Source organism: Armigeres subalbatus, chromosome 2, assembly GCF_024139115.2.
Source record: "Armigeres subalbatus isolate Guangzhou_Male chromosome 2, GZ_Asu_2, whole genome shotgun sequence".
Taxonomy (NCBI): Eukaryota; Metazoa; Arthropoda; class Insecta; order Diptera; family Culicidae; genus Armigeres; species Armigeres subalbatus.
This window is the reverse complement of record NC_085140.1, coordinates 301,894,719-301,918,799: the sequence shown is the minus strand read 5'-3', so window position 1 is coordinate 301,918,799 and position 24,081 is coordinate 301,894,719. Positions and strand designations below refer to the sequence as shown.

Sequence of the window (24,081 nt, the reverse complement as noted above, 5' to 3'; positions counted from 1 at the left end):
TTGCTAATGTCGTTCCTGTTCGCGTGACTATTTTTAAACGTGAAAAAGTTACTGCTTGCCCAGCTGTTAGTTGAGATTATTCTGGTTAACATTTATCGATTTGGTCTTGTTGACGTTTATGGTGAGACCCGCCGTAGAGAAGCGATGTTGATATCTTGCACTTAGTATCAAAATGACGAAACATTTTTCCATCTAATTAGAATACATTCAAACAATTAACCCTGAATCACCAATTTGGCACTACAACAGACATCTTTCCATGCTCGTTTGCACCCACACTCCACAATGGAGTAGCTAGAACGAATGGCCTACCAAAACCAAATTTTCGATTTTCGTATTTTGAACGGTATTACTTTTTTGAATATGCTTTAATATGTTTTCATTATGTGTCATTGAAATTATTACGTGTATTGCTTGCTAGTATTAATGGCTACCTATCAAAAATCATGTTAATCAAATGTTTTTTAGCATGCATAAGGCAAATATCAGTTAGGACTGCTACAAAATCTAAATAAGCAGCACACATAATGTTAGGTTTACACAATGTTTTGTGTACCGCCCTTGGACCACTATAACATGAAATCTATAAAACATACCATTAGCTTAAAATATATAGTTTCTGAAATATTTTGACAAACTTCAAACCCGATTGCTCCATCTAGCGGCAATGGTTCCTTTCTCGTGCATATAAAAAGTAGTATTTGCCCATAATTTTCGAGGCCATTGTCTGTTCTGGCCAATTTAAAAAAAAATTGGACAGGATTCCGCATCGAATGCAACCTGTTGCAAGAAAATCCATTCAGGATAAGTGCAAAAAAAATGAGTTTGACTTTTCACGATATTTTGGTATTAAAAAAAAGTATTTTGACCATAAATTCTGATCGCATAGTCTGATACGCCCAATTTTCAATAGGAAACAATGGGGTAGGATTCCGCGTCGAATGCAACTTGGATAGATAGGCCATCACTAGTGCGCGGCGGACAACATCCAGAGAAGCTTTTATCGAGAGTGGATGTGGGATAAAGCTTAAACCCCACCTAGAAACATTCTGAAAAATGAGCATGAGCATGATTGACCGCCCACAGTTGCTAAACTCCGTTATTGCCAGGTCAGCTGTAATTACACAGAGAACCAACAGATAAGGTTTAGGACTAACATTATCTTCAATGTGTAAGAACTGGTGACCCAAAAATAAGCAATACCAGCGCCGGCCGTGTCTGAATGCAAATCAATTAAGGAATAGGTAGGAAATTGTTGACGTAATACTCGCTTTGATAGAAGCCGACGAGTCATCTGCATTTCCACGAGAGATCATTGGGATGTTGAATATATGGGGTAGGGAAAGTGGCAGGGTTCGTTTTGGTAAACGGTATGCCTGTATAGCGTGTAGTTTGATCGATGAAAACAATAGGGGAAGGTGGGTAGACTTGATCCATGGGGAGACTTGATCACCCCCTGTTTTATCGAGGACTAAAGTAGTTTTGTTCTAGCGTATTTTTTAGTATAGATCCTCTAGGAAAATGACCTTTATGTGGTGAGTTATTTTTTGGATTGACAGCCTTTATTTATTCTGCAGGGCGGTTTGTATGTTTTGAGTTTTGACCTTCCTAAAGATTTTTTTATTGGCCGTACAAAATTTGAACAACTTTTCATAAAAATGACCAAATGCTTTCGTTTTTTCACAGCACAAAGCCATAAATATGCTTAATGATCTGCAGTGATGAAAATGTTAACATTCCATCAAAGTTTTAGGATATTTGGATTTGAAGTTATTGCCTCAATATGGGGACACTTGATCCCCCATTAGTCACCCATACAAAAATTTGGCGAAAAAATTAAAAAAATATAAATCTATTCTCAGGCTTCTAATTTTTTGTAGATTTGACAGATTTGATGAAGGGTTGTCAGGAAAAATTATTTATTGCGTAGATATCATAAAAAGAGGATCAAGTCTCCCCAAATTTTAAAATTGCATGTGCTGTCGAATTCAATAACAAAAATCGTTCACGTATACGCACAGCAATTCTAAAATTCCGCGTATTTTGATGAAAAAATATTTAAAAAATCTGAGTGCACCTTTCTAATATTATCAAAGCAAGTTCTTGAAAAAGAGTCATTTTCCCCTGAATATTTTAAAAGTCGGTTTTTGACAGCACTCCAAGAAATCGGTTGTGCATCAAAACAACAATAATTTAAGGACTGTCATACATCAGTAAAGTTAAATACTATATTTCTTAGAGAGTCTGTGTGGAAATTTCGTATGTTTATTTATTTTTGGCTGGGATACATCGGAAACCCGAAAAGGGGATCAAGTCTCCCCAGTCTCCCCTACTATTTTTTTTAAAGGCCGCACAAAGCAGAACACAATTTCGGTGATCGGCTGATCGTTCTGCTTACTGCACAAAGCAGAATAAAACTATGATGACCGGCCGACCGTTCTGCTTACTGAAGACGCGATTTAAACTTTTACTTTCTAATTAGTTTACACATACGCACGAAGCAGAACAAAATTTCGGTTACCGGCCGATCGTTCTGCTTACTGAAGAAAACATGTCTGGACGCGATCTCCGATCGTTCTACGTCCAATCCCCACCTAGAAACATTTTGAAAAATGTGCAAAAATAATGAGACATATGAACCGTAGTGAGACGCTATTGTTAATTGATAAATAGGAGCGAATAACTTATGGGCTGTCCACAAACCACGTAGACCGAAATTTCACACTTTCGAACCACCTCTCCACTAGTAAACTTTCGAAGACTTTTCCAAAATCCTTCCCTCTCTCCTTGAAGTCTACGTAGATCTTACCAAATTTTACAAAATATCATATGTGATTGGAAATTATGGAAATCAACCACGTTTTGAGCAATTCGTCTATTCAAATCCGTTAAAGCGTGTAAACATTACAATAAAATTTAAATTGCAAACATAACAAAATCTGAACAAAATCCGACAAAACAAAAATCAATTTAAAACGAAGTCATATTTAATCCTCTGTCCTCAGCTCCTGAAACCTATTCTCGAAGCCGCCGACACTTTTGAATTGGCGCGTCATTGTTTAAAATATGTCTCGCAGCTGACCAATTCACCAAAACTGCAGAATTTTGAGAATTTCAAAATTTCTTCGTGGAAAATTCGTAGAGTTTCCCAATTGATAACCTTTAAAATTTGTCAATAATACTCCAAATAACTCTCCGAGAAAATTCCGATGCTTTTCTTGAAAATTCCATGCAGTATACCGTTGAATATTCATCCGAGAATTCGCCTTAAAATTCCAAGGAATGTCTTCTGGAAACACCATAGACTTTTTCTTATATATTCCAAAATGCTTCCTTTGGCAATTCCAAAGAATTTTTCGTTGAAATACTACAAAATTTCGCGTGAAAGAATTACTTGTACTGCCAAATATCAAAAGTTACTCTACACTCACAAAAAACACCGCATTATATTCAAGAGTTTACTCATGGATTTTTGCAATGGGGGTAGCGAAATGGATTCCATATTTTCGACACATATATTCCATGCGCCCACATGCATTGCATGAGTGTTCACACATACTATTCATGTGGGTCATAGTATCCATGTGTGAATTTGTATGCAATTAAGTATGTGCCGACGCATGATATGTATATTTCAAAATACATGGATTTTTGCCATAAAGTATGTATCGATTTTCCAATAAAATCTACAATAAAATCCAAGTTGAAATTTTAAACAATTTTCGAAAGTTTTTATCGAATACTTTAGGGAATTATTCTGCTCATCTGAAATACATGATACTTTTAAGCGGAAGTTCAGACTATTACTTCTGCGAAATTCATTAGATTTTTCTGGAGGAAATCAAGAGGTTATTTAGTCAAAGTCTTGCAAACAAAAACTGGAAAAATCCTTTGAAAAAATCAAACAAGTGAATTTCGTACAAAGCTCCTGTATACATTGTTTTCTAAAAAGAAAGGAAAAGTCTACGTGGACTTTTAGTAGGGGAAGGTGGTCAGTTGTCGGCACTGGTCGGGTGTTGGCACCCCGTCGCAACTTTTGAAAGAAAACAGATGTGGTTATTTTGACATTTGCCATACGCGTGCTAAGTAAGCACGATCTTGTTGCGCCCATTTTCGAAGCATATAGAAACTTTTGTTTCTTTCACTTTTTTGTCAAGTGAAAACCCACTCCAAAGTTTTTTTGGTCATCTGCTAAGTGTTATAAACTGTAGTAAAAACGATCGAAATGGTGAGCGCATTACGTATTTACAAAGCAAATTTACTCTATTTAACAATTATTTTCACTTTTCAGAAGGGTTCCTCATTACGGTTGTCGGCACCCAGGTGATTATCAAGGGAAATCATCAGTGTATACTCTATTGCACGGTGACGTCATCACATCGTCTATCTCTTTTCCACATGTTGAAAATTGGAAAACAACAGGACCAGTACTTGTCAAATTTGACAGGTAGTGGTCCTGTTGTTTTCTGATTTTTATCAAGTGGGAAAGAGATAGCCAAGATTCGTGCAATAACCTATTGCCTAATTTCAGGTTATAACCCAATTCGTTAGCAAAACCAACAATTTTAAAATCTTGATAAAATGTGTATAATGTAGTTAAATGTAATCAATTCTATTGCTATTGACACAATAAATCTTGATCTTTCCAGCCATAATGCCCCATCATAATGGGTGCCGTCTACCGACCACCTTTTTCGAAATGGCATAAAATCAACGCTTTACAAAATTGTTAATTAAAATTTTCCAAAAGATGAAATAAAACAAAACTCTCCACCAGTTATTGGCATATGCCTATATGCCTCGATTGGTATGGGGTCGTACACATATTACGTAAGCATTTTTTCTGGGTTTTTTGACTCCCCTCCCCCCTTGTAAGATTTTTTTCATACAAATGATTTTTTATTTATATGGTGCGTAAGAAAATGACGAACCCCCCTCCCTCCATAAGTGCTTACGTAATATGTGTACGGCCCCTATGGAAATATCACCAGATTGTGCAATTGAATGAAAGTTATGGAGCAAAAACAAAAGGGTGCCGACAACCGACCACCTTCCCCTACATCCCCCCCCCCCCGGCCCCTTCGTAGACTAACGTAGGTTTTTTAGACCCTCCGCCCCCCTTCGTAGACTAACGTAGAATTTTTAGCCCCCCCCCCCTAAGAGTCTACGCGGTTTATGGACAGCCCTTTTGTGTACGAGAAAGGAAAATAGTAGAAATAATCCGTCATATTCTCTTACGAGACTGAATACCTACACTTTAAAATATAGGCTCTCTGCTTTCTATTTCAGATTATAGATCAACCGAACTAGTCCGTAAACGAATTTGCAAGTAACTTCAAAATAGGTGGTTTTCATATTTTCCTCCATCGTTTTCAACTTTATACATATATGCTGAAAATTTTAGCAGATAACTTTTCAAGTCTTTCTAGGCATTAAATGTTGTTTGCTTGTGACATAGACGGGATTAATACATTAGTAGCAATGTTCAGTTTTTTCATAAGTTAAATTGGTTGGCTCAAGTGCTGCTGGGAGACTTTTATATGGAAGAAAATTGCGATCTAGATGTATCCAAACCGGATGTTCTAAGTTCTCCAAATTATTCTAGAGCTCAGACCAATTGATTCACCATGTCAACTGGGCTCAATGCACAGTCAATAGCAACCCATAGGCTACATACATGTCCTTATAGCCCATGTGCATAATTTACGATTTGGATATGCTCAAACCGGATGTTATGAGTTCTTCAAAACATTCTGGAGTTCAGACGAATTGGTCTACCAAGACAACTGCGCTAACCAATTGCAACCCACGGTGTCCATACAGGACCTTGGAGGCCATGTGAATGATTTACGATCTAGATATGTCCAAACTGGATGTTCTAAGTTCTCCAAATCATTCATGAGTTCAGATGAACTGATCTACCATGCCAACTAGGCTTGATTCAAAGTCAGTAGCAATCCATGGTGTCCACACAGACCCTTTAAAACCATGTACATAATTTACGATTTAGATGTGTTCAAACCCGATCTTCTAAGTTCTCTAAATAGTTCTAGAACTCACACCAATTGATCTTTTAAGTCAACTGTGACTGAAGCAAAGCCTATAGCAATCCATCGTGTCCATTCTGGTGCTCATAGACAATGCGCATGGTTTACGATTTATTAATGTCCTGTCCAAATCGAATGTTCTAAGTTCTCGCAGTCAACTGAGCTCAATACAAAGCCAATATCAACCAATGGGGTCCAGTAACCTTGCGAGCAAAGGCGTAGGACTGCCAATTCAGAGATGGTGAGTTCGATTTCCGGTCTGGTCTAGGATGTTGTCTGGGGTCCGCAACGTTAGCCATAAGTACGTTAGGCATAATGGACGTTAAGCATAACGGACGTAAGGCAAAATGAACCTTAGGCATAATGGACGTTTGGTATAATTCTGCCTTTTTTTATATCATGGGCTGTTCGTTGACTCATTTCATGCCTATATCGAAATGAATAATGCAATCTGAAAACATTCTGAGAAATTTGGTTGGGTGATGTCTTTGTAAATTAATTGTATCATAAGTTAAGATATTCAATAAGACTTATAAGAAGTCAGTTGAATTTTAAAATTAAATAAGATAAAAATAAAATAAATCGCGTTGGACACTATTTCCATTAGCAGATGCATTGCATGATATCTGTCAAACTCTAAGCTTGTTTTCTCCGATAAATTTGAAACGGTTATTTTATGGATAATGTATCCGGCACTGTGGGATCCCCTTATAATTTCGAGTGCTCACAGAAATAATTAAAATAGAATAAATAATCCGATTCTGGATAGAGTTAACTGCCTTAGTTTTGTTGACGATGATTTTTTTGCTTAGTTTCAAATTTTAAAAATAGTTTCTTTGTTACATTGTCGCCACCAGCATTGCATATCCTCGCGTTGAAGCAATAATGATGGCGTTGACGTTTTAGTTCAAATTCAAATGAACAATCGCTTACTTTGAGTGATTGATTTTTTATCCTCAAGATGGATGAACAATTAAACACGTATTCTAAAAGATCTGATCATAAAATTCTAAGAATGTTGGATATAAAAATATGCGTACTAATTGGTAAAACTAGAAGCTACATAGATCACATCGCTTTCCACGGTGAATCCTGATCTATGTTTCTGATCATCCCACCCAACTAACACAAATTCCTTCCCGTGATGATAATACATGGTAAATCCCAACCACTATTCACTTGGGTCGAAGTGCAATTCGCACCAGTTCTGATCAATCACTGAGTAGCAACCATTGATATGTGCAGTCAGTCTAAGCTAAGCTAAACTGCAACCGCTCTTATAAAAAGTGTGTATTCTGCTATTTGTGGCCATAACACGTCTTTTCGTGAAGTCTTTTTTTAAAGTTCTCCATTGGTCTACTGGGTGTTGCGTAAATGTCCTGTCCGTTGTCTCATGATTGATGTTGAATGTTCAGTCTGTGCGACCTCTGGTCGAGGACGGTGATTCTGTCTTTTATTTTTTAAGTCAGCCGTGCTTGGTAAAAAGCCTGTAGCAATCCATTGTGCCTATACAGGGGGTTAAGAGACAAAGTACAGGGTTTACGATTTATATCTGTCCGAATCGAATGTTCTAATTTCTCCAAATCATTCTGGACTTCAGACCATCTGATCTACCAAGTACGGTGTGCCGCTAGACCGTTATTATAAAATAAAAAAGGTCCATCAAAACTTAGTATAGGGCTCGATACCTGTGGTAATTCTTCACCTCTGGACTAATTCTTTAAAAAATCCCTGGGAGGAATCTCTAGAAATCCTGATTTGAAGTTTTTAGCTAGGAAATTTCGAAAGTATTTTAATTTTAATTCAACAATATCACCAAAATACATACGAAGCCGTCCAAAAAGTGGTCCAAGTTGTTTTAAATCAGTTTGCATTTGTTGCCTTTATTACAACTATAAATAACTAGTTTATTTGTGGACGCAGTAGCGCCCATGGCAAGTGTTTTTTTTGCAATATAAACGGTTAATTAATTCATGCATTAAAAAAAGTCTAAATTATCAACGTCTGTTGTCTGTGATTTTTTTCATAAAATGCTGTGTCTGGTTGTCTAAGATTGTCGTTGGTTTTGTTTTTTGCATCTGAATTGAATTGAATTGAAGAATTGAAGTGTCAAATATTTTATTTTTTTTGTGAGAATTTCACTGCGTGCTGCATCTGGTTGGCTAGTCACCGGACAGACAAACAGGGCTATTATATATATGATTGCAACTGACTAAACCAAGTTGACTTAATCATGCTTTTTGTATGACTTGACGCCGTCTATCTTGAAGAATGATACCTCTTGTTTAGAACCTTCCAAGAGTTCACGTGCAGGCTGCTGATTCTTTGTTGAATGCCAAAATCACAGAAAATAAAAAAAAACTAAGGAAATAAGTATTCTATACCGATGAAAGTTTGTTTTATATATTGTGTCATTATTTAAGTGTGACAAAATGAAGTAAAGATCAAACTTGGAGTATGGAACAAATGGAAGGAAAGAAACCGACAGCTTTAAGATTTGTTTGAAGTAGTGTAATTGTTCAGCACTATATAATACGTTAGATCTTCGTCGGATTGGAATTGACGGAGCAATTGCACAAGAGAAAAGACTGAGTTGTGGGTGAACCAAGAACTCGGAAGCCTCCTTTCAAGAGGCTCGGAAGCCTCCTTTCAAGAGGCTCGGAAGCCTCCTTTCAAGAGGCTCGGAAGCCTCCTTTCAAGAGGCTCGGAAGCCTCCTTTCAAGAGGCTCGGAAGCCTCCTTTCAAGAGGCTCAGAAGCCTCCTTTCAAGAGGCCTCAGAAGCCTCCTTTCAAGAGGCTCAGAAGCCTCCTTTCAAGAGGCTCAGAAGCCTCCTTTCAAGAGGCTCGGAAGCCTCCTTTCAAGAAGCTCAGAAGCCTCCTTTCAAGAGGCCTCAGGCCTCCTTTCAAGAGGCCTCAGAAGCCTCCTTCAAGAGGCTCGGAAGCCTCCTTCAAGAGGCCTCAGGCCTCCTTTCAAGAGGCTCAGAAGCCTCCTTTCAAGAGGCCTGGAAGCCTCCTTCAAGACGCCTGGAAGCCTCCTTTCAAGAGGCTCAGAGCCTCCTTCAAGCCTCAGAAGCCTCCTTTCAAGAGGCTCCAGGCCTCCTTTCAAGAGGCTCAGGCCTCCTTCAAGAGGCTCAGGAAGCCTCCTTCAAGAGGCCTGGAAGCCTCCTTCAAGAGGCTCAGGCCTCCTTTCAAGACGCCTGGAAGCCTCCTTTCAAGAGGCTCAGAGCCTCCTTTCAAGAGGCTCAGGCCTCCTTCAAGAGGCTCAAGCCTCCTTTCAAGAGGCTCGGAAGCCTCCTTTCAAGAGGCTCAGAGCCTCCTTTCAAGAGGCCTCAGAAGCCTCCTTTCAAGAGGCTCAGAAGCCTCCTTTCAAGAGGCTCAGGCCTCCTTTCAAGAGCTCAGGAAGCCTCCTTTCAAGAAGCTCCAGGAAGCCTCCTTCAAGAGGCTCAGGAAGCCTCCTTTCAAGAGGCTCAGGCCTCCTTTCAAGAGGCTCAGGCCTCCTTCAAGAGGCTCAGAGCCTCCTTTCAAGAGGCCTCCAGCCTCCTTCAAGAGGCCTCAGAAGCCTCCTTTCAAGAGGCCTCAGGCCTCCTTTCAAGAGGCTCAGGCCTCCTTTCAAGAGGCTCAGAAGCCTCCTTTCAAGAGGCTCAGAAGCCTCCTTCAAGAGGCTCAGAAGCCTCCTTTCAAGAGGCCTCAGAAGCCTCCTTTCAAGAGGCTCAAGCCTCCTTCAAGAGGCCTCAAGCCTCCTTTCAAGAGGCTCAGAAGCCTCCTTTCAAGAGGCTCGAGCCTCCCTTTCAAGAGGCCTCGGAAGCCTCCTTTCAAGAGGCTCAGAAGCCTCCTTTCAAGAGGCTCGGAAGCCTCCTTTCAAGAGGCTCAGAAGCCTCCTTTCAAGAGGCTCAGAAGCCTCCTTTCAAGAGGCTCAAGCCTCCTTTCAAGAGGCCTCAAGCCTCCTTTCAAGAGGCCTCAAGCCTCCTTTCAAGAGGCTCAGAAGCCTCCTTTCAAGAGGCTCGGAAGCCTCCTTTCAAGAGGCTCGGAAGCCTCCTTTCAAGAGGCTTGGAAGCCTTCTGTTCAGGATGCCTGTCTGAATAGCATGGGTTGCTATTGGCTCGGTATAGAGGCCCGTTGCCTTGGTAGACCAATTCAACTGAACTCCAGAATGATTTGGAGAACTTAGAAAATACGGTTCGGACATATCTGAATCGTAAATCATGCACATGGCCTCTGAAAGCCTATATGGACACTATGGCTTGCTATTGGCTTTGCATCCAACCCAGTTATCTTGGTAGTCGTTCATGCGCAATTTTCGTCCATATAAAAGTTCCCAACTGACGATCTTTCCTCCGACGATCACAGAATGTAGGTATGGCCGATCAACAATCTGGTCAGTTTCGGAAAATTTATGAGCTGACAATTATTTTGGGTATATAAACGTGTGAATCTGGCTTGGAAATGCCTGAGATATTGCTAAGTCAAATCCGGGTCAATATGACCCAAACACCACAGACAAACAGACATAACACATTGAACATTTACTTCTTAAACTCATCGTCGTTCAAACATTAACGACATCTGTTGATTTCTGTTAGTTGGGCAAATCACGAACCAGATGGCGGTAGTGAGCAAACGTCAATCTCGAGCAAAAACGATGCGCGCGTCAAGAGTGATCGATTGGGCATCTAGTGATAATTTGAATCGACCAGCAAATCAGTGAACGATGGAACGAGTGTTATGTCTGTTTGTTTGTGCAAACACCGTAGAGTGTGAGTTTTTTTAGCCCTTCAGGAGCGTCGTACAAAGTAGGTCAAAGTTCAGGAACATAGTTTCCCATGAAATAGGAAAAGTCAAGAAGTTTCAAACCTTAACACTGTTGCGTTAAAAAGTGATTGCAAATTGAAAGTCCGATTCGGTTCATATACCCGAACACGTTTGGAGTTTTGGTGTGGAGTTACGCCAATAATGGCGTTCCATTATTGTGCATGATTTTTTATGTAAATTTCAGTGGAGTTTTCTATCTATGTGTTAGTAGTTCAAAATTGATCGCAATTGGTGAGAATTGCGCTTTGATTGCAATCTGGTCTACATGAAAAGTAAAAAAATATCAGGATGTAAACATTGTTGCTACTTAAAGATCGGCAACTACACAACTAGCATGGTGACGAAAGATATGTTAGTAGGATGTAAATTAGATCAGCTAAACGAAAGAGCTTTCTGTTTTAGCTTGAACAAATTATAGCTTCATTGTCCACATTAATATGCAGCGGCAGCCATGACAAAAAACGTAGTAATGCTAAAACTATACATAATTTTAGCATCAAATAGGAAAAATATTATTTTGTCATATTTCCCCATAGTGCACCCCATAATATACATCTCAAATCTCATTGGATCCGATAAAATAGGTTCTCATTACTTGTAGCCAACGTTTCTCAGAGTAGCTATGTACCTAGAGGCCAGATCGATTCATACGAGAAAAAAAATCGCAAATTAATTCCACCGCCTCATGCAGCCCTCTTTTGGCCGATTGCATCCCTGCCAGCAACCCACAGTGTTGCCGACAAATACAACATTTTCTCCTCATCCACATCGAACGGCGAGATGCATGCATGTGAACGTCTACATCAGAACGACATTGGAAAATTCTAACTCTCTGCATCTCTGAATTCTCCATCGCCTGTCCAGTCCGTAAGGCTCTACTCTCTGCAGCTCCCCTTTTCTTTTTAGATTCGACTCTCGCGAGACCGCGTTTTATTTCAGTGGTGGAGCGCCAATATAATAGTCACCGCGCGGTCGTACGAGAGCAACGTAAGCACGCTCGCAGTATTGGACCGTTGTAAGCACGCGTTCCGTGCAGGTATCGTTCTCGAGTTCAACCGATTTCTTGGAGAGACACATTGTCACCGTCGCCGCCGAGAAAGGAACGATTCGGCTGCGGGTCAGGATACAGGACCTATTGCTTGCACCGCGGAGTTCGTTTTGTGCTGTGCTGAAGAGCGGTCAGCTTTTGTTGGACCTGTGTGCTGGAGGCCTACTTTGATGCCTATGTGAGTCGATTGGAAAGTGAAGTGCCTGATGGGATTGGGAACAGTTGGACGGTGGTGTCAATAAGCTGATTGAAAATTCGATGGACAGTGATGGATTTCTATTTTGGGTTGATTTTCAGTGAATGCAATGATCAAACTGTGAAAATTGGTGCCAGACATATCAAAAAAGGTTTTTTTTGGAAAAGTGAGATCGTGGAAAAAATTATTGGAAAGCATGTGACGGAGTGAGTGAAATGGAGTGAATGGTATATTGCGAGTGCAAGGCAGAGGGATTGAGAGAACTGGAGTGAGAACACAAGTAGGACATGCTTGCTGGAGAGTGTAGTTGCGAAGATTTTCATTACTGGCAGATTGTTACATAAAAATTGAAGGAAAATCGGATCGGAAAAACGAAAAATAGCCAAGACTTGAGTGGCAGTTTGTGCTTGTTTCTAGTTCGGATAAGCTGATCGATGTTTTCGGGTGGAATTTTGATGTTAATTTTTACTTGCAGTATCGAATGCTGGTTTCGGTGAGGAAGTGAAAAGTTGAATTTGGTAGAGCTTGCCCGCAGCAGCAGCAGCACAACGAAATCAAAGATTTCGCGGGTTCGGTAATATACATCACGGGAAAGGTATTCTTCTCGCCTAGCACTTAGTTTTACGGAAGGATTAGCCAGTGTGAAAGGGCACAGCCATGGCCGATAAGAAAGTAGCGGAACAATATTATGCCCCACCCGAAAAATTGGGCAAATGGGAAGGACTACGACAGTTTTGCTGGAACAGCGAAACCAGTCAATGTCTCGGAAGAACCGGCTCCAGTTGGGGTAAGTAAATTTTTAGAATTAAATATGAGTCATTATATCACCTTGCTGTGAGAATCCATAAGGGACGGATTGCCCTACTAACACTGGAGAGCAGCCATCTTGTTTTTCCACCCTCCGTGGAAAAGGGGGTTGATTTCTGTCATTCTCTCACTTGATATATCCTTGAAGGGTCCTCTCGATTCTCCTGAATAACCGTTTTCTCTCGCACGTTTTGCCAACAACCCTCAGCAATCTCATCAAACTCTCGATACTCGCAAAAACATCGTTGGTTTATACTGATTACATAAATTTTCTAACGAAATAAGATCCTCATCAATGCTGCAATTTTCCTTCTGGAAATCGAATTACCTACTCGTTGCAATGCAACTTCAACGAAACCGCAAGCCCCTTGAAAATTGAATGGTAGTCCCTCATATCTCATATCTGGATATTACTATCGGTTGGCATGCCATCATGGTGAAAATGTCAAGAAATGGAAAATCGATACTATGACAGCGGTCACACTTCAAACTAGGTGCGAAATTCGGTAAACGTTCTGATTCCGAATATCTTACTTTGATGCTACACGATTTTGGGATAATTTATAGAATTCAAATTCTTTCTAACAAGTGGTTAACAAAGAAGTTACTTTTCAAATAGTGTACCAACGGAAATGTTTTTTTATTTATTCGCCTGCAATTTTCCAGTTACATAACTGGTTTTCTCTGCATCCATTCACTGCATGGTTGATTCCGACAGACCGATTGAAGGTGACAACGACGACGACGAAATCGTCTACACGATACGTGCATGGGCGGATGGATGGGGTTCCCTGGAAGATTCTTCATTTCCATTTTACTGTGGTAGATAGCGATAAGCGATGACGAAGCGAGAAGAAGGAAGGTGCGGGGGCCCACTTGACAACAATTTCCCGATAACATTTTGCAGTTGATTGCATTTGGAAAACGAAACGAAATTGTCAGATAATCATCTGGAATTACGTTTTACAAGATTGAGTTTATGGGAACGGGCACGGTGGAAGAAGTACAGAATCGATGTACCCACCCAGTTGAAAAGTCCCTTTGGTAGTTAAGTAACCAGCAGAAAATTCGTAGCAGTGTAAGGCAGATAATTCTCCACCTTATTTTTTCATGTTGACAATTCATTCGTTGTGGCCACTTGACCCTTGAACCACTCATGCGGCAGTGTCCCCGAACCATTTTTTATTTATGCCGTAAAGAGGGTTAGTAGATGAGCTAATGAATGTCTTTTATGTTGAACAGAACAATAATTCTTCTTCCACAGGAAATCATTCTTTCAAATATCCACAGGACATTCCTTTGAAAAAGTGGAAACTCTTTCGAATTTCGACGGAAAACTTATGTCTACCTATATGTTCACGGGAAATTTTTCAGGATTTCCACGAAAAATTCTTTCGAATCTCTTCGGCAAATTCTTCCAAATTTTTTCGGAAGAATCCTGCAAATTTCCAATGGAATTTCCTTCAAACTTCCAAGGGAGTTTTCTTTCGAGTTTCCAAGGATAAATGCTTTTGATTTCCACGAGAAATCCATTGCAATTTTTACGGAAAATTTCTTTGAACATCTACGAAAAATTGATTCGACTTACTGCGGGAGTTTTTTTTCGAATTGCCTCGGAAAATTCCTTCAAACTTCCTCAGAAAATTTCTTTGAGTTTCCTCGGGGAATTCCTATGAATTTTCTCAGAAAATTCATTCGAATTTCATCCTTGAAACTTCCTCAGGAAATTCTTTCGAATTTCTCCGGGCAATTCCTTTGAAATGCCTCCGGAAATTCCTTCGAATTTTCTCGAAAAATTCCGCCAAGTTTCCTCCTGAAATTCCTTTGAATTTCTTCCGGACATTCCTTCGAATTTCCTCGGGAAACTACTCCGAATTTCCTCAGAAAATTCCCTTAAGGTCACTCCTGACGGAATCCAAGATTAAAAGTGCTCGCGTTTTCGGGGGCACACCACTCGATTCAGAGGCGGCGCACAACTGTCATTTTTGTTGATTTAGCTTTGCTGCGTCGCAGCATGCGTGAAATAATAAAAATGACAGTTGTGCGTTGCTCCCGTATCGAGTGGTGTGCCCCCGAAAACGCGAGCACTTTTAATCTTGGATTCCGTCAGGAGTGACCTTAAATTATTCCCGGGAAATTTCTTCGAATTTCCTCGGGAAAATCCTTAAAACTTCCTAGGGAAATTTCTTCCAATTTCCTCGGGAAATTCCTAGAGAAATTCCTTCAAATTTCCTCAGCAAATTCCCTCGAATTTCCTCGGGAAATTTTTTCAAATTTCCTCAGCAAATTCCTTCAATTTCCTCGAGAAATTTTTGCGAATTTCCTAGGAAAATTCCTTCGAATTTCCTCGGCAAATTCCTCCAAATTTTCTGGGGAAGTTCCTTCGAATTTTCTCGGGAGATTACTCGAGAAATTCCTTCGAATATTCTCGGAAAATTCCTTCAAAATGCCTCGTCAAATTCCTTCCAGCGTCCTCGGAAAATTCGTTCGAGTTTACTGGGGAAAATCCTTTACATTTCATCGGGAAATTCCTTCGAATTTCCTCGGGAATGTCCTTCGATTTTTTTTTTTTTGGGAATAACCTCCGAAATTGCTTCGAATTTCCTCGGGAAATTCCTTCGAATTTCCTAGGGAAATTCCTTCGAATTTCCTCGGGAAATTCCTTCGAATTTCCTCGGGAAATTCCTTCGAATTTCCTCGGGAAATTCCTTCGAATTTCCTCGGGAAATTCCTTCGAATTTCCTCGGGAAATTCCTTCGAATTTCCTCGGGAAATTCCTTCGAATTTCCTCGAAATTCCTTCGAATTCCTCGAAATTCCTTCGAATTTCTCAGGAAATTCCTTCGAATTTCAGGAAATTCCTTCGAATTTCCTCGGGAAATTCCTTCGAATTTCCTCGGAAATTCCTTCGAATTGCCTCGAAATTCCTTCGAATTTCCTCGAAATTCCTTCGAATTTCCTCGAAATTCCTTCGAATTTCCTCGGAAATTCCTTCCAATTCCTCGAAATTCCTTCGAATTTCCTCGAAATTCCTTCGAATTTCCTCGGAAATTCTTCGAATTCCTCGAAATTCCTTCGAATTCCTCGGAAATTCCTTCGAATTTCCTCGAAATTCCTTCGAATTTCCTCAGGAAATTCCTTCGAATTTCCTCGAAATTCCTTCAATTTCTCAGGAAATTCCTTCGAATTTCCTCGAAATTCCTTCGAATTTCCTCGAAATTCCTTCGAATTTCCTCGAAATTCCTTCGAATTTCCTCGAAATTCCTTCGAATTTCCTCGAAATTCCTTCGAATTCCTCGGAAATTCCTTCGAATTCCTCGAAATTCCTTCGAATTTCCTCGAAATTCCTTCGAATTTCCTCGAAATTCCTTCGAATTTCCTCGAAATTCCTTCGAATTTCCTCGAAATTCCTTCGAATTTCCTCGAAATTCCTTCGAATTCCTCGAAATTCCTTCGAATTTCCTCAGAAATTCCTTCGAATTCCTCAAAATTCCTTCGAATTTCCTCGGAAATTCCTTCCAATTCCTCGGAAATTCCTTCCAATTCCTCGGGAAATTCCTTCGAATTTCCTCAGGAAATTCCTTCGAATTCCTCGGGAAATTCCTTAATTCCTCAGGAAATTCCTTTGAATTCCTCGGGAAATTCCTTCAATTCCTCGGAAATTCCTTCGAATTCCTCAGGAAATTCCTTCGAATTTCCTCGAAATTCCTTCAATTCCTCAGGAAATTCCTTCCAATTCTCAGGAAATTCCTTCGAATTCCTCGGGAAATTCCTTCGAATTCCTCGAAATTCCTTCAATTCCTCGGAAATTCCTTCAATTCCTCAGGAAATTCGCTTCGAATTCTCGGGAAATTCCTTCGAATTTCCTCGAAATTCCTTCGAATTTCCTCGAAATTCCTTCGAATTCCTCGGAAATTCCTTCGAATTTCGAAATTCCTTCGAATTTCCTCGAAATTCCTTCGAATTTCTCGAAATTCCTTCGAATTCCACGGAAATTCCTTCGAATTTCTCAAATTCCTTCGAATTCCTCTAAATTCCTTCGAATTCCTCGGAAATTCCTTCGAATTTCCTCGAAATTCCTTCGAATTCCTCAAAATTCCTTCGAATTTCCTCAGGAAATTCCTTCGAATTTCCTCGAAATTCCTTCGAATTTCGAAATTCCTTCGAATTTCTCGAAATTCCTTCGAATTCCTCGGGAAATTCCTTCGAATTTCCTCGAAATTCCTTCGAATTTCCTCGAAATTCCTTCGAATTTCCTCGGAAATTCCTTCGAATTCCTCGAAATTCCTTCGAATTTCCTCAGGAAATTCCTTCGAATTTCCTCGAAATTCTTCAATTTCTCGAAATTCTTCGAATTCCTCGAAATTCCTTCGAATTCCTCGAAATTCCTTCAATTTCCTCAGGAAATTCCTTCGAATTTCCTCGAAATTCCTTCGAATTCCTCGGGAAATTCCTTCGAATTTCCTCGGGAAATTCCTTCGAATTTCCTCGGGAAATTCCTTCGAATTTCCTCGGGAAATTCCTTCGAATTTCCTCGGGAAATTCCTTCGCCACAAATCTTATGTACCAAAACCAACCTTTTTGTACATTTTGGGGCCCCCAAAAGCTGTCGGCCCCGGGGCCCCCTTCCGGCTAAATCCGGCCCTGGTTTACTGAATCTGGAGGAAAATGTCATGTTTACGTCAAACGATTAAATTCGTTTCGCCATCACAGGGCGTCCCATATATTCTCTTCTCGTGAACTCCACAATGAATAATGTTCTTCTTCTTCTTCTTATTGGCATTACATCCCCACACTGGGACAGAGCCGCCTCGCAGCTTAGTGTTCATTAAGCACTTCCACAGTTCTTAACTGCGAATTCGTATATCATGAGGCTAGCACGATGATACTTTTATGCCCAGGGAAGTCGAGATAATTTCCAATCCGAAAATTGCCTAGACCGGCACCGAGAATCGAACCCAGCCACCCTCAGCATGGTCTTGCTTTGTAGCCGCGCGTCTTACCGTGAATAATGTTGCAATAATTAAATTGTTCCTGTTCAATACGAATGGTGCCATTTTACATGGACCGCACAGCTGTGTAGAACAAATTGAAATGCATCATCAGAACCAGTGCCGCCCACATTTGCAGCCTTTTAAAACGAATTTATCATAGGGTTTTACAATGTTTATCATGACAGCTGGCAAAAAGTTCTCTAACGGTATGCTACATAATTTGAATGTATAATCATTCTCTTTTGGGTGCAAACCCTGGTTTATCGAAAAAAAAGTTTGAGGCCAATACAATTATCAATTAACAAACGAATTATCAAACACACCCCTTTTGAACACCATTACTACGGGCGCAAGGGGCCTGCGTGCAGTAAACCTGAGTTCTATGTCTGGCAGTTATTCAAATGAGAATATTGTTTTTTTTTGTGACAACTTAGGATGTCTGGGTCGAGGTTTATTTAAAAAAAAATGAGTTTAGTAATTAGATAGCTATATTTAATCAATTTACCATCCGACCGCTACGGTTCACGAGAGCGACAACTTTCGTGATAATTTTCCAAGGTTCACATAGATGAAAATTTTTTTTTACCACAGTTCACAGCTATCAAAGCATTCATTGCTACATTCCACCACGTGGCGGCCAAATTTTAAAAAATAACGAAGTAGCTTTTTTTCTGGGGGTATGTTTTTCATAGGCGACAAAAATAAATGAGCGGAATAGTAGATTTCTTATGAGCGGTACAGTACATTTTCATGGTTTTCAAACTATTCCATCAAAATATCTTTCATTCTCTACATGTGAACACGGCTCATTGCAAGACGAAACAATTAGTGAGATAATAGATGCAAATAAATTCATCCGCTCGTGAGTTATATTGTATCCAAGAAAAGGCAAACTCATTTTTATATATAAAGATTTCCCATCAAAGCATGCTTCCTAATCTCACCCACCGCCGCTGTATCTAAACTTTTATTAGAATCAATATTTGTTATATGGTTGCCGCACTGTGGCCACATTTGGTGCAATCGTCAAAAACTGGACAAGTGGATGCTATAACAGTCTCCTCCATCGTCTACTTTCTCCCCCATTCTTGTTTGCTAATACGAATAAAAAGAGACACCATAGAACGGTACTGGAATTACATAACTTTCGTCGTTGCTTAGATGGTTTGCTTACGCTGACTGCTGAAAAAGGCTCTGTTCTGTTCTGCACCACTAAGCTGGAGTTTAGCTTCATCAGCAAGTTTTTATGGCTTTATTAGTCGGTGATCAAATGCAAGGAGCAATATAGATACCAACAAAATAGCCACATCGAATTTCGTTCACCTTCTCGCATATAGGGGAAGAGGCCCCAAAACGCCCCCCGATGCAAAACGCCTTTTGTGGTTTCCGTCATATTTACCGTCATTAAGATGGCCGTAACAAAACTAGATCTAAAATTATGTAGGTTAGGCGAAAAAAGTTTCAAAATAGTGTATGGGAATGTCGGAAAACCCGAAAATTTCCACATTTTGGAGAAACATCTAACATTTTGGCGAGGCAAAACGCCCTAGTGGCGCTAACCTACAATGTACTTGCGTCTCCACGCACTATCCATACCAGAATGCTGATTCGCCGACGCATGGTACTTTGTTCCCTAGTAGTTGCCAGTTAAAAGGCGTTTTGCCTCATGAGTTTTCCGGCAACAGAATATCACCACTTTTTTGAAATGTGAATATTATCAATATGATTGAGATTTCTGACAATTTTTGAATGGCATCAACTAGCTATCTTGTTTAACTGTTGCATAATGTAAAAATACTCATGAATAGCGTTACAAATGAGACAATAAAGCAGTGTTTGCTTTGCTAGGGCATTTTGCCCCCCCCTTCCCCTAAGTACTAAACAACGTTTCCGAATATGTGAAAAAGAAAAAGTGTACTGGAATTCAGACTATAGTTTTGGGTGCGTTCCTGAATTAGAGTCTGTTGTACCAGAAATAATCATTTAAACCAAGGTGTATTTTTGTTAGCTGATGAGCTCGAGAATAAAACCTAAGTTTTAGTATAAACTAGAAGATCATCATTAGGAAACATTTGTATATCTATTTTTCTCACACCTAAAAACTAAATCTTACAATTCTGTATAAAAATCTGCGCATTATTCCGAAACAAAAACTGATTTAAAATGTGTCAAAAAGTACTCGCTTCATCGATTATTTTTGCTGGTGTGTATTGGTTCACCCCCTCCGTGTGCGTTACACATCCAACGACAGCCCAACCATGAACAAATGACTCGTTTCACAACTGTTTTATTCTCGATATTGAACTGGGGTAATTTTCTGTAAGCTATTCAAGCTATTCATGCCTAGTGATAAGCACATTGTCCAATATTTGTTCAGTCTGTGGTACCGGAACCCAGGGATTTCCAACCTTCGAAGCCACCAGGAACAGGCTTTTTGCATATAATAATCAGCTGACTATGGAAACAGTAATGTGATAAATGTTCTGAAAGGGGATAACCCCACTGGCGAGCGGTACCGCGCTGGACAGATAATGATATGTGACTGACTGGTTTTAGCGATGTGCATTGACAGCTCGATATATCATTCCATTGCAGTGAGAAGTTGAACAGTAATTAGCTTTGCTTCGAGCGAATGAACTGAAAGCTGGTGTCCCTTTCCATAAGCGATAATTATTTCGCAATTCTAACAAAATTATTCCCTACAGCAAGAATAAATAAGTTCCACTCGGTTGCTATAAACTAATTGACACAAAAGTATTCAAAGTACAGGGGTTAGACAAAAAGGTTGAGATAGACAAAATTTTGCCGAAGTTCAAGTCAGCATAACTTTGCGTAGAATGATCCGATTTTTAAAAAAATGGGATCATCGGACGCGGAAACTTTTCTAGTATACTATCCTATGCAAAACCTGAGATTGGTCCTCGGCCGCCGGAGATGTTCCGGGTTTTCCAAGGGTACGTTCAAGATGCATTTTTTCCACTGCTTGTCATTTTATATGACGTTTACTTTCATCATGTTTTATACTTTGTCCAAAAACTAGAACTAATATGCCGACCAATGGTGGCTGTAGATCGAGAATCCATCAAAAGTACGCAGAGATATGGCCATTTCCGTAAAAACGGTTCCGGGAACATGATGAAATGATAACAGATCGAAATAATGCAAATATGAGTATCTAACTTCATGGCTTTGCGAGACGATGATTACAGAAACATTTCCAAAATGATAGTGTCCACTGCCGCCCTTACAGCAAGTTCCATGGACCTTTCAGGAGGGGCCGGTTTTGGCGCCATATGGAAGCATGCATATATGGGTGTCAAAAATCATGTTTTCCCAAGACGATGCATATAGGATCTTTATTAAAGATACATTTTGAGGACTGTAAGATTCTCTGGCCAATTTGTAACAGGTTCCTGGTTTTCTGCGAAAGTGACATTTGATCAGGGTGTATGGCCAATCCAGTACCGTTTTCACGAAAATAGCCATATCTCTGCGTATAACTAACGGATTTTCGATCTGCAGCCAGCATTGGTCAGCATATTAGTTCTAGTTTCTGGGGAAAACATAAAACATGATGGCAGTTAACTTCATATAAAATTACAAGCAGAAGAAATTTTTTTAACATACCCACGGAAAACCCGAAACATCTCCGGTGACCAAGCGCCGATCAGAGGTTTTGCATAGGGAAGAGTTTCCGCGTCCGATGATCCCAGTTTCGTCAAAATCAGATCATTCTACGCAAAGTTATGTTGATTTGAACATCGACAAATTTTTGCCTATCTCAACCTTTTTGTCTAACCCCTGTGGTTGTCCTATAATTTTAAGGGGGTTTGTTAAAGAATGTAAGTGCGCCATTGAAATGAATCGACAAGCATTGATAATTTCTGTATGAAAACTAAATCATTTATGGGCTGATCAAAAGTATTGTTAGCCTGGAAACTAGTCGGGAATATATTTTAGGCATGTGTGGTGGCGTAATTCATCTTATTGAAATCGTTGAGCACAACTTTGTTGAAATTTCTATGGGCTGGAAGAAAAAACCAAAAGCTTGTGAAATATTCATCATGTGGTCGAACAAGTATTATCAAACAATTTACATTTGTCACACCATGTTATATCGTTAGTAGAAACGAGCCAGCCAAAAACAATATCGGGATATTTTATTAGAAAACCCTTGAGAAAACCACATCCTCCGAAATCAAAAACTAAATAACTTCTTCCAGACTTCAAGAGAATATTCAATCACCATGCCCCAACGAAAAAGGTCAATCCATCGGGTTTAGGGACTTAATGATGGAATGTCCAATACCTTTTTTGGAATACAAAATAGTGCCGTACACACTAAGTTTTTCTTTTTAATGCTCGGCAAAATCGGCGGAAAAAATTAAATGTGTACATACTTTTTAACGAGATTCACACGGCTGCGATGTCAGCAAATTCATCGCATCTCCAATTTCCCCGAACTTTTACGGTCCCCTTCAACTTCACGTGTTTCCAGCCTAGCCTTCCACGAAGTCACCGACCTCCAACCCTTTCTTTGTTGAATGTTGTTTGCAAAATATTTCTCACGTCATGTAAAGGTCCACAGATAGAATTACGTCAGTAAAGTACTGATGAATTTGGCTATTGGAAAAAAATGAGAAGTCTAACTCGATTATTTGACCAAAAACGATATATGATGATAATTTCTTTTCTAATTTCTTTACGTATTTTAAGCGAATAACAGCGCTGGCCGACCTTACGATCATACCCTAGTAACATTTTGGCTTTATGCTGGTTTAATAATACTCTTGAAGAGTAAATAATAATCTTCAAGAGTGTTGTAAAACTTAAAATGTTACTTGGGTATAGGAAAGGAAGGATTGTAAGGTTTGGATCTCGTTGCCACTAGAGACCGAGAACACATCTGCATCTCCATGATTGTATTGGGATGTGGTATTGTGTTAGTTGTATAGGATATTTTATCTGGATTCAATTTGGTGAGTGATGCGATCTATGGGAGGGGATTATATGGAATGCAAATGAAAACGCGCATTAATTGATTTACTCTCCGAACAGTACAGATCAAAATAAAATATCTCTGGTCGCACGACCATTTTGCTTGCCAAATCGAAACACGATCCCGCGAAAGCTATGCGTCCGATTTACTATCCGACCACACAAAACAAAATTAACACCCGGATCCGCGTCCGATACGTAACATGTTCAATGAGAAGTGCGAAATGCGAAGTGATGAGTGAAAAGTAAGACGCCTCACTTTTCACTTCAAACATCTCTCATCCAATTTCTTACTTCTCACTTGTTATTTTTCAACTAAAAATTAAAGTATGACGTAATAACCTGACGTATTGTAAAGCTCCATAATCGTCGGTCTTAGGCGATGTTCCTCCAGTCCAGCTTCCTCGAACGTTCAGGGTCCCGAGTCCACCGCGTGCAGAAAGCGTGTTCGTGGCCTTCCAGTCGCGAGCCTCTATCCGGTTGTGTTTTGAATATTGTTTTCGCTATTCTTTCCTCCGACATCTGCACTAGGTGATCAGCCCACTTAAGTCTGCCGTATTTTATATGATTCGCAATATTTCTTCTTTGTACACTTGATACAGCTTGTGATTCATGCGTCGTTACCACCGTCCCTATTCAGTGGGACAAAAGTCTGCACAACTGCTCTGCGATCGATTTCAATGAGGTCGATATCGTTCGCATAGCCCAGTCCTAGTAACATTTTGTTTTTATCGAAGTCATGTAGAACAAACAATGGTTTTCATGAACGTCATAAAACTAAAAATGTAACTTGGGAGGAGCATATGCGACCGTGCGATGAAAGTGTCCTTCCTCTGCATGCCAGATCTCCTAATCGCGCCCTCGAGTGTAATGTTGAACAATAAATTCGAAAGTGCATCATCCTGCTTCAATCCATCTACACTCACAAACGAGCCAATCAGTTTCGCCGGAAAACCATGTTCAGACATTATTTGTCACAGCTCATTTCTTTCCACTGAATCGTACGCTGCTTTGAAATCAATAAACAGAAGATGTGCAAGTCCACACAATAAAAAAAATCATAAAATCTTCCGTCGAAATTCCAAAAATCTCGAGTGAATATTACACGAATGAAATTCTGAAGAATATTTCCTGAGTGATTTTTAAAGAACCTCCCAAGCAAATTCCTTAGAATATTCAGAGAA

At 39.8% G+C, this 24,081-nt stretch overlaps 1 protein-coding gene across 4 annotated transcripts in view; it reads left to right on the top strand.

Moving 5' to 3' along the window:
• LOC134212501 (sodium/potassium-transporting ATPase subunit beta-2) overlaps positions 1-24,081 on the top strand; it is an 84,612-nt gene that overhangs the window by 3,062 nt on the left and 57,469 nt on the right. For 2 of the 4 annotated variants that reach the window (XM_062690438.1, XM_062690437.1), the window contains exon 2: positions 12,575-12,886. In XM_062690438.1, the coding sequence (XP_062546422.1) occupies positions 12,757-12,886 (130 nt within the window). In that variant the 5' untranslated portion in view covers positions 12,575-12,756. Of the gene's footprint in view, positions 1-11,834; positions 12,082-12,360; positions 12,516-12,574; positions 12,887-24,081 lie in introns of those variants that run through there. The other 2 variants (XM_062690434.1, XM_062690435.1) reach the window with 2 other exon arrangements.